General features: G+C 41.3%; 2 protein-coding genes across 3 annotated transcripts in view; both read left to right on the top strand.

The window, feature by feature from the left end:
- Positions 1–6,540, top strand: part of LOC137674272 (uncharacterized) — a 53,705-nt gene extending 47,165 nt beyond the window's left edge. The window contains 12 exon segments of the mRNA XM_068419516.1: positions 22–204; positions 437–628; positions 881–980; positions 1,541–1,626; positions 2,340–2,519; positions 3,132–3,314; positions 3,536–3,589; positions 4,140–4,322; positions 5,627–5,806; positions 6,039–6,068; positions 6,233–6,308; positions 6,459–6,540. Coding sequence (XP_068275617.1) covers positions 22–204; positions 437–628; positions 881–980; positions 1,541–1,626; positions 2,340–2,519; positions 3,132–3,314; positions 3,536–3,589; positions 4,140–4,322; positions 5,627–5,806; positions 6,039–6,068; positions 6,233–6,308; positions 6,459–6,540 — 1,529 coding nt within the window.
- Positions 6,541–8,305: 1,765 nt separating this feature from the next.
- LOC137674026 (membrane cofactor protein-like) lies at positions 8,306–19,658 on the top strand. 2 transcript variants are annotated; one of them, XM_068419119.1, is made up of 12 exons: positions 8,306–8,408; positions 9,488–9,679; positions 9,888–9,984; positions 10,693–10,778; positions 11,176–11,382; positions 12,181–12,363; positions 12,619–12,807; positions 13,414–13,605; positions 13,941–13,967; positions 14,374–14,440; positions 16,281–16,386; positions 17,887–19,658. In XM_068419119.1, the coding sequence occupies exons 1-11, from the start codon at positions 8,318–8,320 to the stop codon at positions 16,369–16,371; spliced, it is 1,422 nt and encodes a 473-aa protein (XP_068275220.1). In that variant the 5' UTR covers positions 8,306–8,317; the 3' UTR covers positions 16,372–16,386; positions 17,887–19,658. The 2 variants fall into 2 exon arrangements, with proteins under 2 accessions (XP_068275220.1, XP_068275221.1); XM_068419120.1 differs by lacking the exon at positions 16,281–16,386.
- The last annotated feature ends 1,124 nt before the right edge of the window (positions 19,659–20,782 follow it).

Here is a 20,782-nt window from a genome sequence, read left to right as displayed (position 1 = left end):
TTTGTTTTGTCCTCTCTTCAGTGCGCCAATGTCCTCCACCTCCAAATATTGACAAAGGAAATCACAACAGCCAGGACTTGGAAGTTTTCGCTATTGGGATGGTCGTAAATTACAGCTGTGACCCTGGCTACAGCCTCCTGGGAAACGCATCCATTTACTGCACCAACTCGGGAAACTGGAGCCTCCCTCTTCCTCTGTGTGCAGGTACATTGGGGTTCCGAGATGGGACTTATGGATGGTCTGGGAATTTCTGCCATTAAAAATCTGTAGGACTTGTCCTTTCCCTTACTCTTTCAAAAATTTTGAATCCTTTATTCCTTCCCCTTTGTTTTCAGTTTTGCTTGTAAACTTTTATCTATGCACACTCAACATACATTTTAAAACAACTTTGTGTTGTTGATATCCTTATTTCTTCCTGTGTTTTCTTTCCTGACAGGTGGCTGTGGTGTACCTCCAAACTTAACCTTTGCCGAGCTAACTGAGGAATACAAAAATCTGACGGCGTTTCCCGTTGGGGACACGGTGCGATACAGCTGCCAGCCAGGCTACAGGAGACACCCTGGACTACCCCCAACTCTGACATGCCTCAAAAACCACACGTGGTCTGAAGCGCTAGCGTTCTGTCAAAGTGAATAGCTCCATCAGTTTGGTGTTGGTTCTTGAAAACTGTCTAAGCTACATTCGTGGGTTTCTTATAGCAATTCTTTAAAAAAATGATTCATACATGGCTTTACTAGTCACATAGTTTGGGCAGCTATTGGCCTTTTCAAAATCACATCTTTATTGATGTCTGAATGTGGACAGATCCTTGAAATACCTTCTCATAGCACATTACAAAACTGCGAGAGAGGAGTTTAAACTCAGCCTTGTTCTTTCCCAGGGAAGCAGTGTAAATACCCAGAAGCACCAAAGAACGGCAGAGTTGTTGTTCTAACAGATCTCCTTTTGGGGTCAACCGTGAGCCACTCGTGTGAAGAAGGGTGAGTCCCACGCTGCTGACTGTTTTCTGAGCTCAGTCTTGGGCAACTTAGAGCGAAGACTCCGAGCCCCCTCCTCTGCGCAGGCTGTTCTCCCACAGGGAGCCAGAACTGGTATTTTGGTTCCAGTTATGCCACGCTTGCCTGCTCAGGAAAGGGAGAAGTGTCTCTCATTTTTCCCTGCCTGTGCTCACAATATTACTTCACAAACTTCAGTTTCAGTCTGTCTTCTCCGATGGCCGCCAAGCGAGAGCTGAGAGGGCAACCAAGAACGTGCTGCAAGGAGGCTCCAGCGGTTTGGAAACCACTTGGGGCTGAGTCCTGATTTAGCACCTGACTAGTCTAACCCAGAGTCATTTGGGATCGTTGCTGTTCCTCTTGGATCTGGGAAGAAGGAGCTTGATATCCTTCATTCCCATGTGCCAAACCAAGAGAAACACCTCGGTGACCAGCCAGAATCAGGAGGCTGCAGAAGGAAACCTCGGGGATAGTGTCAGAGTGGGAGGCAAAATCCAAGCTGAATGACTTGGTATCAACCAATATTTCTTTGTGTGTAACTCCAGGCACCGACTGGTTGGACAGTCTCATAGGCGATGTGAGATTTTTGGAGCACATGTCGCATGGAGTGGCGTTCTTCCCGTTTGCCAGAGTAAGTAGGTCATGACTAGATCTGGCCCAGGATTGCCAAATTAAGTCCTTAAAATTAAAAAGTGTCATTTCCTTAAAATAAGTAGAACTGTGAGGAATAAGACTTTTTAAGCATAATACTCCTCTAGGATTGCTTTGTTTTGCTTGCTTGGTTGGTTTCTTCTACAAATCTTCCAGATGCTAGCTTTAGATCTTTCAGAGTTATGTAGAATGAGGAGGTGTGAGATGCCTGCAGGGATTTGTCCCTACTGTGTCTTGCAGTAGAACAGTGGGATATTGAGTAAAATTGAACTGGGATCTTCCAAATACTGTGCTGTTATCCAGACCACAAGGCTCTTTTGCAGGGGTTGATCATTGCAATCAGTCTTCCCTTCAGATGGAATTGCTTTGGAAGGCACAAGTATGTAAAGCAGTCATGAGAACGACGAACCGTGCTTATGAATTTCTACCCCATTTAATATATTTACTTGGAATGTATTTGCTTTATTCTGTTTATAGGCAAAAATCTATGTTTATATATCCAACAATATGGTAAACCTAGGGTACCTGACGTAACCAACAAGCCCTCAATTCTTGAAATTATTCTTCTGTGAGTCTCCAAGTGCTACCTGTGAAACTCCTCTGAGCAGTGGCACGTTAAGGATGGACTTTATACATGCCTCAATTACAGCATACACATGGCTCCCTCTTTGAGATAATGAATTTATTTTTCAGAGGTGGTATGTCCAGCCCCACAGATCCGGAATGGGAGAATAACTGCACTTAAATATCACTACACATACAAAGATACTGTTCGCTTTAAGTGCCATAAAGGTTTCACCTTGCGAGGCCACCACACAGCCCAGTGCCAAGCTGATAACACATGGGATCCCCCCGTACCAGTCTGTGAGCAGGGTAAGTGTCAGTACAATCATTGCAGATTCCTCCCTGACTGCTCTACCCACTCACTGAAGCCAAAGTTGGCTTTATTTTTCCTGTTTGCTCCAACGACTTTAAGGAGAAACCAGAAATTGTTCCTTTTATTTATGCCTCTCTTCTCACACAGATGAGCCAGGTTTTGGGTAATGCTGTAAGTATAAGCACGATTTGCACTTTTCTCACCCTGCTTGTTGCAATCCATAATCCACATTCTCTTCACTTCCTGAAAGTGAGAAATTTGGTAGCTTCATGGCAGGACACTGACTATCAGAGAGGAGTGAAATGTAGAGGCAAGATGATGGAAAATGAAGGTAAATTTGTGCATTGTATTTGCTCAACCAAATGTGTATTTTAAACTCTTAATGCTGCATCTAGATGGAGTGGCAGAACACTATCATCGCCCTGATACCACAGTGAAGCCAGGTAGGTCTATTACAAGAAGAGGCAAGATTTACTAAACACTAATTCCTCCTCCAACCTGTCCTGCTTTTTGCAGGGAAGAGGGGTAATTGCACTTTTTTACTCTCTTCTTATCACCTTTTTTACAATTGAACATCACCACCTCAGCCTCTCCCTCTCCTCTTTCAGTAGTGAAGTGTCTGCCTCCTCCCAGCATTGCTCACGGGGAACACCGCAGTCGTTTCTCAGACACTTTTGATGTAGGCGCACTCGTGCACTACCGCTGCAAACACGGCTTCTCCCTCGTTGGCAATAAATCTGTTCGTTGTACAACATATGGAGCCTGGAGCCGTCCCCTTCCTCGGTGTGAAGGTGTGTTCATGCTCTTTTTCACTGAATCGTCTCAACTTTCTAAACGCAATAATCATGTAGTGATATTTGCCTAAGGACTTGCTGAAACAAGCTGCTGCTTCAACAAACTCCACCACTAAAGAAAGAATGAGGTCTCTGTGGCCAAGAGTGAGGTCTCTGTGGTCTCTATCCCACATAAGTTTCACAGTCTAAAGGGTTCTTTACACCCTCGCTGTCCACAGCTGGCTGTGTGAGCCCAAGAGTTCAGAATGGGAAAGCAATGGGATTGGAGTCCCGCTAAGGGCCTGGAGACACCACTACAATGAATGCAACACTGTTAATGTCCCACAAGACCCCCCACAAGTCCCAGTGCGAGCCTGGGGGGCACATGAGATCCTCCACTCCCTGTCTGAAAGAAGAAAGCATGTGTTATGTGTCCTTGGATGGCTATCCTTTTTGACCTCACCACTCTTGGTAGTGTGGTGTAACATGTTTAGGAGGCGACAGGAATCCAGAGTTTAGTGTTCAGAACTGAAGATCCATCTATCCTAATTTTTCCCATTCTTATTGCTGCAGTATCTGGTGCCTCAGTTTCTCAGTATGAACACCTTAAAAATGAGCTTAGGCCATCTTTGCCAGCTGCCAGAAACCTGTATGGATGTTGTGATAAGATGGTCTTAGAAGTGTGGAATTCCCATTACAGATACGAACTAATCACTCATCTGATATGCCAGGAAAGGTGATGCTGGACAATGTTCCTTTGTGTCCAAAGAATTGTGTGTGATGCCATGTGCTTTATATCAGGATCCTCATGTCAACACTGTTTGTCTCTCCCTGACTTTCCAGTTGTGAACTGTCTCCATCCTCCAAACATCACCAATGGGAAGCTCAAAGGCAACATCTCTGACACTTTTTCCTATGGATCATCTGTATCCTACAGCTGCAATCCTGGTTATTCACTTGTTGGGAATGCTTTCATCAACTGCACGCTGTCAGGAACCTGGAGCCAGCCTCCTCCTCGGTGCAAAGGTGTGTTAGTGCTTGGTTTGCTCCTGTTGTTTGGAATTCGTGGCGGCAGAACCATGAATTCTGGAAGGCAATTTAAATTCCTGCATGTTTTCTACCCCTGCTCTTGTTGCTATGAATTAGTTGTATAGTAACTTTCCTCCATTAAAACCTTTTTTACTTTTATTAGAAGTGTAGAAATATTTTCCCTTCTCTTTCCTTCCCTTTTTGTGTCTCTCACTCCCCAGTTATCACTAACAGGAAAAAAAAGAAATTATTATATCAGAGAATTTGTCTCTGATAGACAGTCTGTAGATTACATGTGAGCCTGACTATTCCCTTCTCGGAAAATGCCTGTGTATCTGTGACTTGGCACTTCTGTGTAGCTCACTGTGAAGGTCAAACTTGACTAAAGGCAATTTCATGAATGTCACAAGATTCCTAGTGTGGGTGTTCCTGCATGGAAAACTGGACATTCATGGGAATAAATTCATTACCCACACAGGATACTTCCTTGGTGGAGTTGCACCCACCTCAGTGACTCAAGAGTTGAAACGCGCTTGGATAACAATGAGAGGAAATAACGTACCAAATGCTTACGTAAATAAGGCAGAGGATCTTTAAAGGAAGCAGTCTCTCAGAAAAATTCTCCCTGCCACTCCACATTCTGGTGGTTTTGAAGTGCCCTCATTATCTATTATGTGTGAAAGTAAAAATAAATATAAAAAAAAGACGTGAAACAAAGGTTAAAAGTTACATGTTGTGTCACCCCTTTGGTCTCCCCTGGGAACCTTCTCCAGAATTCTTGGGCTTGGACTGCCAAAGGTGATTAGACACTTAAATTGAAGCAACTAACTCACTTCATTGAACTCAGTGGTTATAAATAGCTTAGATGGCTGGACTAATTAATTAATTATTGATAAATAATATGGCTGGTGACATCTTTTAAGGGCAAGGGACTTCTACAGACTGGAAGTGGGTTATAGGCAGTTGGCTCTAAAGCTCCCACAGAATTCCTCCCTGCTACTACACCTTTCTTCTCCGAATGTTTCAGTAGCCCAGTATCAGAAAAATCTCTTTCTCTGGCAGGCTTCTCCCAAGGTACCCCTACTACATGTGACTTTCCACGTGCAGTATCAGTGTGGAGTAGCTGATCTGTACAAACATTCACCCTCTTCTGCAGCCACAACAAAAGGAATTGCCCTGTGGAATAAGAATTAATTCCTGGTTACATTCAGAAAGAATTCAAGAATAACATCTTAAATAACCCACAGTTGTATTTCTTGTATTTTATGTTCCTTCTCTTTTTTTGTTACTTCTAATTTCAGAGATCAGATGTGTATTCCCAGAAGTTCAAGGTGTTAAGAAAGCCATAAAAGAAAATACTTATCGCTCTGGGACTAACATAACTCTTGAATGTGATGATGGTTACACGTTGGAAGGCATCAGTCAGATTCAGTGCCAAGAGGACTTCAGCTGGGACCCTCCTGTACCAGCCTGTAAACTCAGTGAGTGAAATGTAAATGAAGCAAAGATCAAACAGAAACACACAAATGCATTTTAAACATGCAAATGTCTTTCTGTGTTTAAAAAACAAGTATATAATGGTGTATTTTTTAAGAAATCCTGTATGTAGGCCTTAGCAGTAAAAGCTTTATTGATAAAGTGATTAATTACAGTTGAGAAACACTGTATTTTGTTAGAACAGTTTGCTGATTTTTCTTTTTCTCTTCCCTTCAGCATCACGCAAGCTTGGTTCAGTAGGCCTAGGTAAGCAGCTTAGAAACATTTTTGTGGCCAGATCTTGAGCTTTATGCAGTGGCCTCAGTGGCACCATTTCCCTCTGCTTACTTTGAAGATATGCCTCGTTATGTCTTTTGTGCTGATATGCTTTAAAACATACAGTGAGAATAATACGTGCTCTTCTCTCTCAGGAGTCGCAGCTGCAGGAGTCCTGCTTCTCCTGGGGGCAGGCATTGTCTGGAAAATTATTTCTAAGCAGAAGGAAGGGTAAGGCGGTCTTCTGGATGTTTGTGTCCTTTGTTCATGCCTTGTGTTGCCAAGTCCCAAGTTTTATACACTTTATACACTTAGAGGGAACCAACCTGAGTATTCTTTTACAAACCAATACAGTTCACTGTTCTCTTCTTTTTCACTTAGCTATTATAATACATATGAAAACTACAGTTACCAAACCACTCTCAACCAGATCACTGAACAGAAATGTTCATGTCTTCCATAGAAGGTATGGATTTATGTTCCTCAACATAAAATACCAGTTATACCTGCAAACTTGAGTTGTTCCAATATAGTAATTTGAAAACTCTTTCCCTTCAATCTTCTGGTAAGATGCTTTCTTTGCTGAATAAGAGACTGTTTTAAACGTACTGGGTTTTTTTAAACATCCTATTTTTCTTTCTGATTCCACCCTCGATGTGTGTGTTTCCTTTCCCATGATCTGAATAGATGGTGTTCACGGGTCAGACTTCCAGACTATGCCTTGCTTCGGACATAAAGTTGCTTTTGTTTTGTAAGGATTATGGGAGAGCTTGCTCTCTAAAAAACTACCTTAACAGCAGTAGCATCAGAAAAGGACACTTAACTTCAATGCCATTTTTACTTACAGGTGAATCTACTTTCTATGATGAATCTACTGCAGATAACAATGAATTTTCACTGTTAGCAGCACTCTGAACAAAAACAGCTTTGACTACAAGAAGGCACCTGTAAACATTAGCTCTTTTATTTTTTTTTTTTGTAAAGGCTGGTTTTAGATAATTCCCCCTTTGAAAAAATGCATTTCCCAGAAATTCTCTCCTCCCTCCCGAGTTATGATGTAACATAGTTTCACACTAGACATCAAATATGATGTAACGTAGTTTCACACAATGTTTCACACTAGACATCAGTGTGAAAACAGGAAAAGTCTAACTTCAACACCAGGATGTCATCTCTTTCCTAGGCTGGGCATCTGCGCTGCCACTAACCAGGCATCGGACTCGTCCTCCATACGGAGAGGAGCTGCAGGTTGCATGGCAGCATTGCTCACGTTGAGACTGAAATTCTGTGACAGAAAAAGACACTTTATCATAGAATCAACGTTAATGCTCCTTCTGCTCCCAGTAATTAAATTACTGGGAGGATCTAACAAAGTTCAAGCTGCACACAGTACAGACGCTGCCTCAGAGGGACTTCTGTATGCTGCTGCTGTCTGACCTTCGAAGAACGTTTCCTTCCTCTATTTGCAAACCCTGGGATAAGCAAGACCCACAGAAGCATTCCTGCACGTGTGGAAGTCACAATTTGTTAAACCAAAGATTGTCTAAATAGCACTTGTATTCACGTCTCCAGTGTCTGACACTGCTCTGTATTTTCTTCAGGAGAGTGTATTTGCCTTGTTCCTCTACAAATGCTTCACCTAATAAAAGCTGAATGTGGGACAATAATTGCTTTAGGTTTTGTCTCTCCTTTTGTGTCCAGCTAGAGTTGTAAGTCTATTTTTTTTTTAATACTGCTGAGCTCAGCAACACACGCGGTTTGCCTTCCGAAGGAGAAGCAGCCCTGCACAGGGGTGTCCATCCTGGGCTGGCACACACCGGCCTTTATTTTTAATGAGCCTTTGTCTGCGTTCAAACCGCAGCAGCTGCGCAGCTGAACGCGCTTTGAAGCCTTTCCTCTTCCCCGGAGGCGTGCGCGGCTCCTGGGGACCCTGCCCAGGAAAGGGCCCGCTCTCCCCAGGCCGCGGCCTCTCCCCAGGCCGGGGCGCCTCCCCACACCCGGTCTCCGCAGGCCGGGGAGAGGCAAACCCCAGCTCCGAGCCGTTGCGGGGAGAGGCGGTGGCCGCGCCGCCGGCACGTAACGGGCCGCGCCGGCCGCTGCCCTGCGCTCCCCGGGGGCGGGGCGGCCCCGTCGTGCGGGAAGAGGCGGGCGGCGCAGCGCGCATGCGCCCCAGCCCGGCGCTGCGTCTCCGCCGGAGCGAGGGGCGCGGAGGGGCCGCTCCCGCCGGGGCTGCCGCCGCCATGGGGCCGCCGCGCCGCCCGCCTGCCCGCGGCCCGGGCCTGCTGCGGCTGGTGCTGGTGCTGTCGTGGCTCGGTGGAACGCGGGCTCAGGGTGAGGAACGGGCGCTCGCTCCCCCCGGCCCGCCATGGCGGGGGAACGGCCGCAGGGCGGGCTGAGAGGCTGGGGGGGGGCACGCCGAGCCCCCCGCGGCCTCCCGGGGCGAGGGAGAGAGCTCGTCCTCCCGTTCGCTGGCCCCGGGGGTGCTGCGGGGCTGAGGGGGGGCCTCCCGGGGCCTGCTCGGCCGCTCGGGGTGGGGGGGAAGGAAATGGCTTTAGGCGGTGGCGGAAACGGCGAGTTTCGGTGGGGTTTGGGGCGAAAAGGGGAGAGCGAGCTTGTGCTGTAAACCAGGCGTGCTGGCTTTGGTGCTGATGGATGCTGGTCCTGACCCTGAGATTGGGTTTAAATTTATTTTATGGTTTGGTAAATCTCTAATCAATAAATAGATTGGAAAGGAAATAATCTCTAATAGATACCGTCAGAGAGGTGAATGCCTCCGTGGTGTGTAAGGCTTGCGGAGGCTGGGCGGATCTGACACTTGTATCCTGGTTGTAAGGACTTGGGTGCATTTTTCGGGCTCCTCCAGCACAGAGGAGTTTTACATCTTCAGCATTAACCGCACCGCCGAACGTCCCTGGGTCTGCAGGTCTCTGTTGGGTTGTGTAGCTGGTTTTAAACTCCCCTTTATGGTCTGCCTGGCCTTTTGTCTTAGGAAAGGAGATTATGTGAGTGCGGTTGGTTGGTTTTTCCTGCAGCGAGCTAAATAGGCATCTTACTGCACATGGGTGTTCAGTGAATTAAGTCATGTGTTTAACTACAAGAACAAGGCAAACAGGCAAAAAATACGAACTAGAAGGAAATGCATTGTCTGGGTAGAATGCTAAAGAAGAACTTGTGAAAGCAAATGAATAAGTAACCTGTACTACTGTAGATAGGACATTAGATGCAATTAAAATATAAATTAAAAATTGAAACATAATGTATAAAGATAGCTCTGGCTCTTAAGAATGTCACCTCTTTGATTTACCAATGAGTGCTTAAAACCTGCTGAATTAGCCTGGCTTATAAGCCATTATGCCTTAACTTGTATCTCTTCTTGCTGACAAGGTTATGTATATTTCATAACCTGACAGACATGTGTATGCCTCCGGAGAGGCTGCAATATGCAGAGCTCAAGGAGAGTTTCATCGCAATGAAGAGTTTTCCTGTTGGAACCACAGTGTCATACATCTGCCGGCCGGGGTATATAGGAGTCCCTGGAAAATCATCAGCTCGTACATGTGGTGAAGATTTACAGTGGTCACCCATAGAGCAGTTCTGTACAGGTAATGTGTGCATGAGCTCTTTTGCTTTTTCCCTTTGACATTTAACAATTTTAGTTGTTTTGCAAGTGAGAATTGGTATTCTGTAATATTTTAAACAAAGCTTGAAAAATGCAAATGACTATAAGAGCAATATATGCCAAAGACCCAGTCTTTGCATGTAACTACAAAGATGTAGATATTTTTTTTCTTTCTTTCCCCTTCACCCTAGAGAGAAAATGTAGCCATCCAGGAGATTTAGAACATGGTTTTATTAATGTGACAGATCTTACATTTGGTTCAAAAGCTACTTTTTCTTGTGAAGCAGGGTAAGTATTTTGGTGAAGTGAATGAATCCTTTTTCACTTTTTTCTGTTTAGACCAGATTTGAGCCAAACCCAGATTTTGTTATGCAAGTTCCATTCCAGTTCTGACTTGAAATGTCTCCTGAATTCTACCTGGAGCAAATGAAATTACAACTAAATTTGATTTAATTCTCTGGTTTTACTTGCTGTTTGCATGAACCAAGGCTTAAGCTTTTTAGTGAGATTCTGCAGAGTGAAAGCTAGAGTGTTACCTCTAATGATTTCTTTTAATGCTCCTGTGGCAGGGGGAATAAATATATACATTCACTACCCTTCATTATTATATTGAATAATGGCTCACCTGCCTGTGTATAGCAAATTAAGTCAAAAGCAGTAACCTCCTGCAAGTTTTTTCCTCGCTTTCCTTTTTACTAATACTAAAGAAATAAGCTGTTAATTTAGGGCATTAGTATTAGAGGGTGCACATCTTAAAATGGTGAGACTTCCATCAGTTCCTTTATTGATGTTTCATCTGCTTCTCTGTTGTTTTCGAAGTTGAGACTGTTAGCAAAATAAAAAAAATTAAGATACCGTTCTCATTACAACAAAAACTTGGTATGTCATGTCCCCATAATCACAGAACAGAATTATATAAACAAAGTTTCTAGCTGCTTGTTGGAGAAATGAGAAGTTTCTTAAATTTCACCTCTTTAAAAATTATTGCCTGTCTAGATTCAGATTACGTGGAACTGATGAAATTTCCTGTGTAATTAAGGATAAAGGTGTTGACTGGAATAGAGATCTTCCTTTCTGTGAAAGTAAGTAAATTGCTGCTGTGTTTAAGTTTCTATTGACACGATGGTAGTTCATTTAAAAACAGCTGTACCATAGACTTTCCAGTATAAGAAAAGATGATAAAATGGACTTATTTTTAGTGTTTTGGAACTACTGGGAATGTGCCTGGGGAATGAGCACTGACAAATATCAGTTATTGTGGTAATGAGCTCATATTAGTTAAAGTCAACCTCCTTTTGAAATTGAGACTCCCTGTAATAAATGACCACTGGTAACTCTCGGTTATAACTGTAGCTTCTCTTAGAACTAGCTATATGTCAGATTTTAAACGAAATTACTTGAAAATCAAGACTTGCTATTTCTGAGATGAACAAGGTAACGGCAAAATTCTCTTGACTAATTTGTGTGATTTATTTCTAGGAATTCCTTGTGAACCTCCTCCGAGCATAGCCAATGGGCGCTACACTGAAGCAGCTACCTATGTGTATCAGACACCAGTGACCTACACGTGTGATGATGTGCCAAGAGGTGCAGACCCCTTCTCGCTCATTGGCCCGGCCACTATTTTCTGCACGTATGATGAACACTCAAATGGAGTTTGGAGTGAACCACCTCCACAATGTAGAGGTTGTTGGAATTTTTAATATACTTCTTTATTATAGCCTATGTGACTCCAAAATTTTAATAGCTGTCCCTTTTTTGGAAGTGGGGGGGGCGGGAATGGACTTAAAAGAAAGAACAGATCCTCTGGTACTAAATTTGATATAGTTCCAGTGGAGATCAGATCAACTGCGTTATGGATATTGATTGCTTATGACACAGAATATGCCTAAAATATAAGTTAAAACTTTACAAATGTATGTATGAGCATGCTGTTGGGAGAAGTGACAAGGACAAAGTGAAGGAACTGAGAGACCCTAAAGCCTGGGTAGCTGAAGAAAAATTGTGTAAAGAGCAAGAATGTGGAAACTAGATTATGAATAGTAAAAAGGTAAGGAAGAACTCTTTTACTAAACACAGCTACTGTGCAAGTGCAGAAATAAATGCAAGGCCCGGCAAGCACAAAGTCTTGCTTTGCAGTTGTGGGGAGAAGTACCAGATGCTTGCGTGTTGTCATTTGAACCCTGATCAGTATCACCTTGTTTTCTGAAATTCTGCCACTGTACAGGCGTATGTCTTTTGGAAGTGGAATGTGATTATTGTATCAGTTATTACAACTTCTTACTTGACTGTGTACCTTTACAACTCAATAGCTTAAAACAAGGACCTTCTCCACCTTCAAGAGAATAACATTTTTACAAAACCCCTCCAAAACAGCTTGAGGAATTAGATAAGGAAACTTAAAAGTAGTAAAAGGATGTTGTGTCTGTTGCGAAGATACTGTTAACAAATGTTTTAGAGCTGTTTTTCTTTCACCTGTTTCAGTGATCAAATGCGATAACCCGAAAGTTGAAAATGGAAAAAAAAAAACTGGGTTTGGACCTTCCTATAGGTATAGGGACTCAGTCATGTTTGAGTGTGATCCAGGCTATTTCATGGTCGGACCGGATGTAATTACCTGTGGAGAAAATAGCATGTGGTCTCCTCCAAAACCAACTTGTGAAAAAAGTAAGCTTTTAAATAAGAATCCAGCTTTTTTTGTATGTTGAGAGTGTTGTAAGTCTGTCTTAGCTAAAATTTAAAATCATAACACTATAGTTGGAAATCAGAAGCTAAGGAAGTTGGCATGGAGCCTCATCTATGGGCAACCATTTTAGGTGTTTGAGTGACTCTTAACTCCAAAGAGAATGTGGAGTGAGTTAATGAATTATGAAATATTTAAAGTTTATTATCACTAAACTTACTTTTAAATTCATATATTAGTTACTAAAGGTGTATGTGGTGCCCCAAAGATCACACATGGAGTAGTGATTCCAGCAAAATCTGTATATGAAGGAGGAGAGTCTGTTCAGATAAAGTGCAACGCTTACTGTACTTTTCCTGATGGCACTGGAGAGATGGCAATAACTTGTCAAGGACAGAATATGTGGAGTTCTTTACCAACCTGTACATGTGAGTAAAACTCATCATTGGTGGAATCAAGGGCACAGTGACAAGTTCCAAACGTCTGATGTAGTAATGTGCAGACCCTGAAAGTCAGAGAGTTCTGTCAGGAGGGCACCAACAAGTTACGTTAGTGGGGTTGTGGGTGTCATGGGGTGGAGTTTCAGCAACTGAGGAACATTTTGGGCAGAGTTGGAGTCCTTGTTCAGACCTAGTTTTATTTGTAGAAATTGGTAAAGTTCAAAAGCCAGTGGAAAGGGTCTGTTCTGGGAGTGTTTCTTGAAGATTCTTCCTTTGATGATGGCAGACTTTATTCTCGCCTCACTTTGCGCCATGTGATCACTTGTTATAATGTAAACAGAGATTGTCACTACTTTGATGCAACTGTTTGTCCTAATGAAGCCAAGACGTGCATTTCTGTTAATGTGTTTGAAGCATGTCCATCATCAGCCTCTAGGAAGCCTCTGCATATCAAATACATTAAGGATTGACTGAGCTGCTGATATTTACACAAATGTAGGGACTTTTTGATGGCACCTTGTTGAATCTACTTCATGTGCCAGCTCTCTTCTTGGACTTTCATTTCCTTTTCTTCCCCCGCTCCTTTCTTTCCAGGTGGACCTATAAGTTCTGGTTTCACTCCAAAAATAAATTATGGTAGAGTAATCGATGGACAAAAACCTTCATATTCTGTCGGGGATTTTATTACGATTGAATGCTATGCAGGCTACACGCTACATGGGGAAGCTCGTATTCAGTATATTGGAGAAAATCAATGGAATCCTGGAGTGCCAACTTGCCAGTTAAGTAAGTATGAACTGTGAGAATTTACACTAGAATGAAAATATATGGAACAGAAACTTTATATCTTAGGGACATTCTTTTGTATTCAGGAGAAATGATTGAATGCAAACTTCCTTCTTTATTTTGACATAATAAAATAGGTTTTGGTAAAATCCATTTAAAAATATTTTAAGTATAAATATAAAAGTATTTTAAGTTAAATAACTTATGATATAAATTGGCCTATTGCAAGGATTGTGTTGACAGATGTGCTTGATCTATTTAAAATAACTGTGAATATTTTTATAATAATAATAAGCACATGTTCCTCTTGTGATACTGATTCACTCTGTTTTTAGGTGCATATATTACAGCCATCATCTGTGGTAAGTATCTTAGAGAACCTGCACAAGATACGATGTGGATTGCATTTCTTATGTGGAATTGATATTCTGGTTATCACCCGTGACTGCAGTAATATAACATGAATTTGGAGTTTGGTTATTTTAAAAATGCTTGTCTACTCCTAAAGCTCCATAGTTCAGGAAAAGTTAAGATTACTTAGCAATTATAGATTAATTTCATGTAAAATGCGTGGTTCTTTCATGTGTGTGAGGCATCAGATATTTGTGAAATAAGCTATGCAAATTTTAAGGGTTTTTTTTTGAGGGGGAGGGGTTGTATGGGACTGTGGATGAAGACAGTGCTATTTCTGCTAAAAATTTTTGAGACTTTTTTGTGAGATAGGGATGATCTTCATCACTCTAAGGCTTTTTTTAATTCTTCCTGAAGTGATTGTGGCAGTTGTGGTGTTCCTGGCAGCCTTCTGGGTCTATAAGAAATTCTTTTCACAAAATGGGTGAGTAAGCCTACTTTATTATTATTATTATTATTATTAATATTATTATTAATATTGCAAATTTCTAAATGCCTGAGCAAAAGCAGTGCTAACGTGTATGTAAGTTTCTTGAGCTTTATCTGCCCTTTCTTTTTTCAAATGCCTGATGATTATATGTGAGCTTATCACAGTAGCTGATGGGAAGCTAAAGTGCCTAACAATGTATTTGACTTTGTTGTTGTGTCTGCTATTCAGAAAAGCTGCTAATTAACACTTGCGCTAATTTCAGGGAAGGAAAAACCTTGTTCTTAAGCTTATATTTGGCACAGGTACATTTGCTGAGGAAAGTACTGTTCGCATCTGCTCTAGAACATGTTGGTTTACCTCTTAAAACCAGTGGTAGTATTGGCTTGTGTGGGCATGTGTTGTTTTATTGCTTGGATACCCTCTGGCATCACTAGGTCTCACCGGCTTTGAGAGCCATAGTGGTTTACGTGACCTGGAAGCCTTGGAGGTGAACTTAAGGAGCTTCCTCTCTTCTACATAAGATGTACCAATGGTAGTGCAAGGTAACTGGAGAACCACTGTAACCAGAAGCACCTTGAATAAAATAATATGGCCTTAGTTACAAGGAAAACGTGAAAAAAGTTTGACCTAAACCAGTGCTCCGGTGCTATTTGAAAAAGCAAATAGTCAGCTTTGCTACTAGAATGTTTAATGTGTGGATTCCCTTCAGTATTTTTCTCCTGCAGCAGCAGTGATTGGTGTCCCTATGTTAAAGGCTTGCAAAATCAACTGTACGGTATTAGATGCATCAGTAGTAGTGTTGTTCTGGTTTTAATGAGACATACAGGGCCTCTTGAACTTCATCTTCAGAACAACTGATTGTTGTGTATGCCTCTTCACGGAGGGGTGGCAGGAGATTTAAATGCCTCTTTGTGCATTGCTTCTTGCAGTGATGTCTTACCTTCTTGAAAAAAGCCTGTTTTGTTGGAGAAATAGTTTGTAACATGCAAAATACTGAAAATTCAGAGCAAGTTAGGTGGCACACATAGAAGTTGTGATACGCATGTCAGCAAAACTGACTTAACCTTTTAACAAAATCTGCTGGAATTTATCTGGGGTATGTGAGGTAAAGGAAGGGATGCTATAAATAAAGCAAACCAGAGGAAATACTCCTATGGCTCCTATTTGTAATGGAGTACACACAGTACGACTTGGGAGAACCCTGGAGCTAGCTTCTATCAAGTGGGGTTTTAGCCTTAGTATCTTCTACATAGGCAGTGCAGCATCATGTGGCCCTGTGAGCAGAGTGGCTGTGTACCTGTGTGCTGCTGAGTAATTCAGTGCTTTTAAGTGATTGCTTTTCATCCATGACTTGGATAATCTGCAGTCTGGATGGTCCACATAAGAGTACGTGGGAGTTAATAGTGTTAGGGCAGCAGTTCCTGCCTTCATCTCTGGAGAGGCTTCTCAGGGTGTAGAAAGGAGGAGGGATCTAAAGCAACGTCATCAAAAATTAAAGAATGTTGTATTCCTGAAAATTTTACAACATGAAAAGTCTTATGGCGCCCAATGCTTTCCTTAAGCTTCCTCGCTGTGAGCATCTATTAAACCTCTTTCTTGTCTGAAAACCCAGATCTGATCTCCTTTTTATTAAGGCCTGCATCTCCCTATTTAGTTTTCTGGGTTCCTGATGCAGCTGAGCCTTTGTGAACTGTTGTGCTTCCAGTACCTCATACTCGCTGGGCTGTAGTCTTCATGTTACAGCAAAAATCCTTTCTTGCCCTCTTTTTTGTGTGTTTAATCTGCCAGTTTTATAGGACATTCAATTAGACCTTTTTCCCCTTCTGCTGTTCAGCTCGTATACAGTTGATGAGAGTTGCAAGGAAACATGTATTTTAAAAACTAATGTACCAGCTGAGATGGAAGAAACCGCACAAATGAATTAATTGAATCTTAAAAAGGTATACGCTTTCCACTTAATTTGGACTTTTGCAATGAAGCTAAAGTGTCTTTTTTTTTTCTTTTATGGTTTAGTTGGAATTTCAGGAGAAGTGTGGAATGTAGCTAGCTGTGAACCTCAGTTTCCTGTAGGAAAGACCATTCATTCATTTTGGGAGAATAGGATGTATTAAATAAAGAATTATCGTTCAGTGTTGCAATTGATAGCTTCCAGTGATTTCGTATCACAAATCTGAGTTTTGAGTTGTCTTTAAAGAATAAGTAACACATTTTTCTGTAATATAGAAACTACAAACATACTTAGTAGAGTGTTTGCACCTGTTTCAGTAATGTGAAATGGATTCCAGTGGTGTGGTACTTTTGTTAGCTGATAGTATAATTCCCGATAGTTAGGGGACTGTTGGAGCTGGAAACCACCTTTGCTGCATTACACAGACACTAATTTTGACTGTTCCTTGTCAGCATTTTCATTAGTACCTTACCAGTTAGACTGCACCACAAATGCTTTTGAAACCTAGTATCTTCATTTGTGTTATGTCTCTTATTCTAACCTAATGCAAAGGTCTTTTCAAATGCATAGTCAAATGCATAATAGATTTTTTTTTTTAAAGAACGAGTGACTTTTCAGTATTTTTGATAAGTTTGAGGTGACATATGTGAAAATTAAGCTTGGAGTTTCTTCCAAAATAATGTATGGATTAAGAAATATCATCTTTACCTCTGAAATAAGATGTTTCTAATTGAGATAGGATTAATTTTCTGGGTTAGTTGGGCGTGTTTTTGGAGAGACGAAAAAAGGAATCGAGTTCTAATGTCCAATCTTACTTTTTGCACGTGACAATGATAAGAGAAGTTAATGGTCAGTATGAGGACACAGTCCTGACCCCCGAGTTTTTCTTACTCTATCTAGAACTCCGTAGAGACCTAGAGTAATAGTGCAGAGGGTTGGTATGGGTTTTTCTCTGTAAAGCAAAACAGGAATTATTCAAGAACTTGAAAACACATATACGTGGATGTAATTATGAATTTTAATCCTCATATGTTTAAGTGTTGTAAATTTGCTGTTAGCGGACCACAAAATCAAAATTCTCACAGACTGATATTCAGCTTCTGGTTATAAAATACGTACTGAACAACATACTGTATTTAAAATAAATTATAAAGGATGCTCCTCATGTAGTCTCCAAATTAGTTAGGAATCCTGTAACTGCTCCGTTTTCAGTGTCTGATAATACTCATGCATGGTCCATTCATCACTTGAGCATTTGATCCAAATGGATCATTTCTTCTACTCTGTGGGTTGTTCTTAGCAGTGTAGTGGATGAAAAGAAGCAAAAATCTCCTCAGTCTAGCAGTTGCTTAGTAAGAAGGGGGCAAATAATGATTTAGTTTCATGACTTTACCTGTTGATTTAATGATAAAACTAAGGATGTGCTTTCAGAATAAATGTAAAAACTATTTAAATGTAAAATCTCTGATTTGACTTGTTTTTTTATTTGTAGGAAACGTGACAGCACTCCATATACTGCCGAATATAAGATCTGTAAAGCATGAATGACCTTTTTTGGGGGTGGGAGGGAATTTGCAGTTGGATATATCTGTCAGAAATGGAAAACAGTTGCACTTGCATTGAGTTTCTGTAGATGAATATCATGTACTATGTCTTATACTACTGATTAACTGTAGTAGGAGATCATTAATAGGGTAAAAATAATATATATATATATATATATGCTTTTTCTTACGGGCTACTTATGTCTTTTCTGTGTATGTGAAGTGGTCTTAAAGGCCCATACGTGTAGCATGCAACAGTGTCTGTGTCGGCGGGAGCACTGGACGTATCACTGTCGTAGTACCAGCTGCTGCTGCCTGCTGCCTTCAGTGCTACCTCTTTTCTTACAGAAGACTATCCAGTATTAGTTCTGCTCGCTAAAATCTGAATGTGCTTCTTGTTCATTTTTGTGGTTGAGGCAGTATAAATTATTATGTTGTCTCTTGTATTCTGAAATGTTTCATTATTAATTTCCTTAAGAGATTGGTGCCGTTTAAGGCTATGTCTTTTTGCAGCTATCACAGTTTAGATCTTATATACACTACCTCTTTGTTTGCCAAAGTTGGTTTCTGTATATCTAATGAATTAAATTGTGCCTTTAAATCAGAGTTTTGTAGCTTTTCCATTGCCTTTTAGAAGGAAAAAAGCCATATATATTTCTGGCTCTTTGATATAGTCCCAGAAAGACTCCAGTGGATTTGTTGGAATGGAAAACTGGAGGTTTCTATAGCAAAGGTATCCCCTCTTTGAATTCGTTGGCCTCTTGACAGAAGGTACCTAATCAGTGGAACTGCTGAGAAAACAGTGGTGGCCATCTATGAGGAGCACAGTATAAGCTCCTTAGGACGCTTGATTGTTATTGAGCCTTGCTGTCCATTTTGGAGATACATTTGTCGCTTTTGAGGATAGAAAGGGCTCTGTATGGATCTAGCTTCCTTGCTTTTTTTACTTGAAATCATCTATTCCACATCTAGCATTTCAAATCTCTCTATACAGACTACGATGCTAAATCTAGCTCTGTAATGCCAGATTTAGTGTCAGATATCTGTTGGGAAACAGAAGCCTTTTCCTGTCTGACTCCTCTTTTCATGTTAAAGGCAGACCAAACCAGCTTAGTTGTGGGAGGGAAGAAATGGGTATGCTGGCAGTGGCGGTAGGTGTGGTCTCTCTTTAGGGAGCTGCTTGCTTCATGAAGTGTTTTAGTCAAGCTGATAAGAACCAATTTTCCCAGAAAAACCAAATTGCCTCACTTCAAATGGCTGAGGCAGCGTTTAAACTATTCTTGCTTGTCTGTGGTGGATTGGCGCTGCTCCCCACTGTCATGAGCAGATTGTTTGAATAACATAGAACCGTTTAGGGCTTTATAGGGCTTTTTGGGACAATCCTAGCAGTTGTATTGTATTGTCAGAGTCCATAATAGTCTCTGGTTATTAAAAAGGGGTTTTGGCTACACAGAGTGACCTGCTGTTCATTGCCTGGCTGATACCTAGTTTGTTCATTGTAAACACTGTGATAATATGCTGGGAATTGAGTGTGTTGATCACTAGGTAGCTTGATTATGTATTGCATCTTCAATGTTTTAAAATATACTGAAATGCACTTAATACCGAAGTGAAGTAACTGTAAAAAAAATGGCCTTATTTTTACACTTTTTTTTGGGATGTAAAGACTAGCGACGACTTGTAATATTACAAATAAAAATGTTAAATTATTTAGCAGTAAGTGTTTGTCTTTCATTCGTCATGTGGTAAGCAGCTATTTCCCCGTTATTCTTAAGATGATTTTTCACGTACCAAACTTGCATTAGGTGGTACCTGTTGAGATCGAAGTTTGCAGTTTGTGCACAGAATTACTTAATGGTAGCGTAGAGAATGTGTTTTAATTTGCCGAGCAGTCTCACAGCCTTTTGGTTTTCTTTTGGAAGTGCAGAGAGTTTCCCAGAACCTCCAAAACCTTACAGTGTTCCCTTCTGAAAAACTTCGTAAAAACTTGATGGGGAAGAGGCAGATTATCATGTGGCTGTTCTGACGTAACACTTAAGTCAAGAGCAAAGCCCAGAGAATGTTCTGGCACTTCTGTCCAGTGTGTGACAGATGTAATGCTTAGGGAATAGAGCTTAGGGATTTTTAAGTGACATGTTAAGTAGAGTGTGATTATTTTTAATTGTATGAGGTTCACACTCAAAATGTGCTTGATTTTCTTTGGAAATAAATGTGAGGAGTCAGCTGCCTTATAGAATGGAGCCTTTCAGAGGGTGAAATAGAAAAATAACTATTATGCCATTTTTTTTTTTTAATTTGTGGTTGTGATACTCAAAATCAGTTGGTGTGGACCACAAATGATGACAGTATGTAGACGACACAGTCTACATAGTTACAGTCTATGAAGTCTTGGGATTGCAGTGAGCGTTGATGGCATAGGCAGCTACTAGGCAATCTGACTTAAACGCTACAAATTAATTTGTCCTAATTGTCATGAGTTCTGCACCATTTTGCTAAAACTCAGTCCCACATGAATTATTTCATTTTAGGATCTGGAACTCATAATTAAGAGTCATGAATGCATGAACTTGGTGCTAAGAAAAAGGCTGGATGTAATGAAAATGTGTTGTTGCCATCTACTGGTAACACCAGCGATGTTCTCGCAGTGGGAGTAACACAACATAGGTACAGCATTACCGAGTAGTGTGGAGTGTCAATGGTTGGTGGGTTTCTCAGTGTTAAAGTCAGTGCAAACGCTCACTTTTGAGCCTGGTTTATAGGGGGTGGTGAAAATGGAGCTGGGGACTGAAATGAAGAGACTTGCAGCAATTAGATACTGTCCAGCAGGGCAACATGTAATCTGTC

The sequence above is a fragment of the Nyctibius grandis genome, chromosome 27 (genome assembly GCF_013368605.1).
Source record: "Nyctibius grandis isolate bNycGra1 chromosome 27, bNycGra1.pri, whole genome shotgun sequence".
Lineage (NCBI taxonomy): Eukaryota > Metazoa > Chordata > Aves > Nyctibiiformes > Nyctibiidae > Nyctibius > Nyctibius grandis.
This window is presented reverse-complemented; position numbering and strand designations above follow the sequence as displayed.

Bases quoted from the DNA above. Each gene is read 5' to 3' on its own strand.
- LOC137674026 (XM_068419119.1), top strand. From the start codon at position 8,318: ATGGGGCCGCCGCGCCGCCCGCCTGCCCGCGGCCCGGGCCTGCTGCGG. The intron at 10,779-11,175 runs GTAAGTAAATTG...ATTTATTTCTAG, and splicing joins AGATCTTCCTTTCTGTGAAA to GAATTCCTTGTGAACCTCCT. The intron at 11,383-12,180 runs GTTGTTGGAATT...CACCTGTTTCAG, and splicing joins ACCACCTCCACAATGTAGAG to TGATCAAATGCGATAACCCG.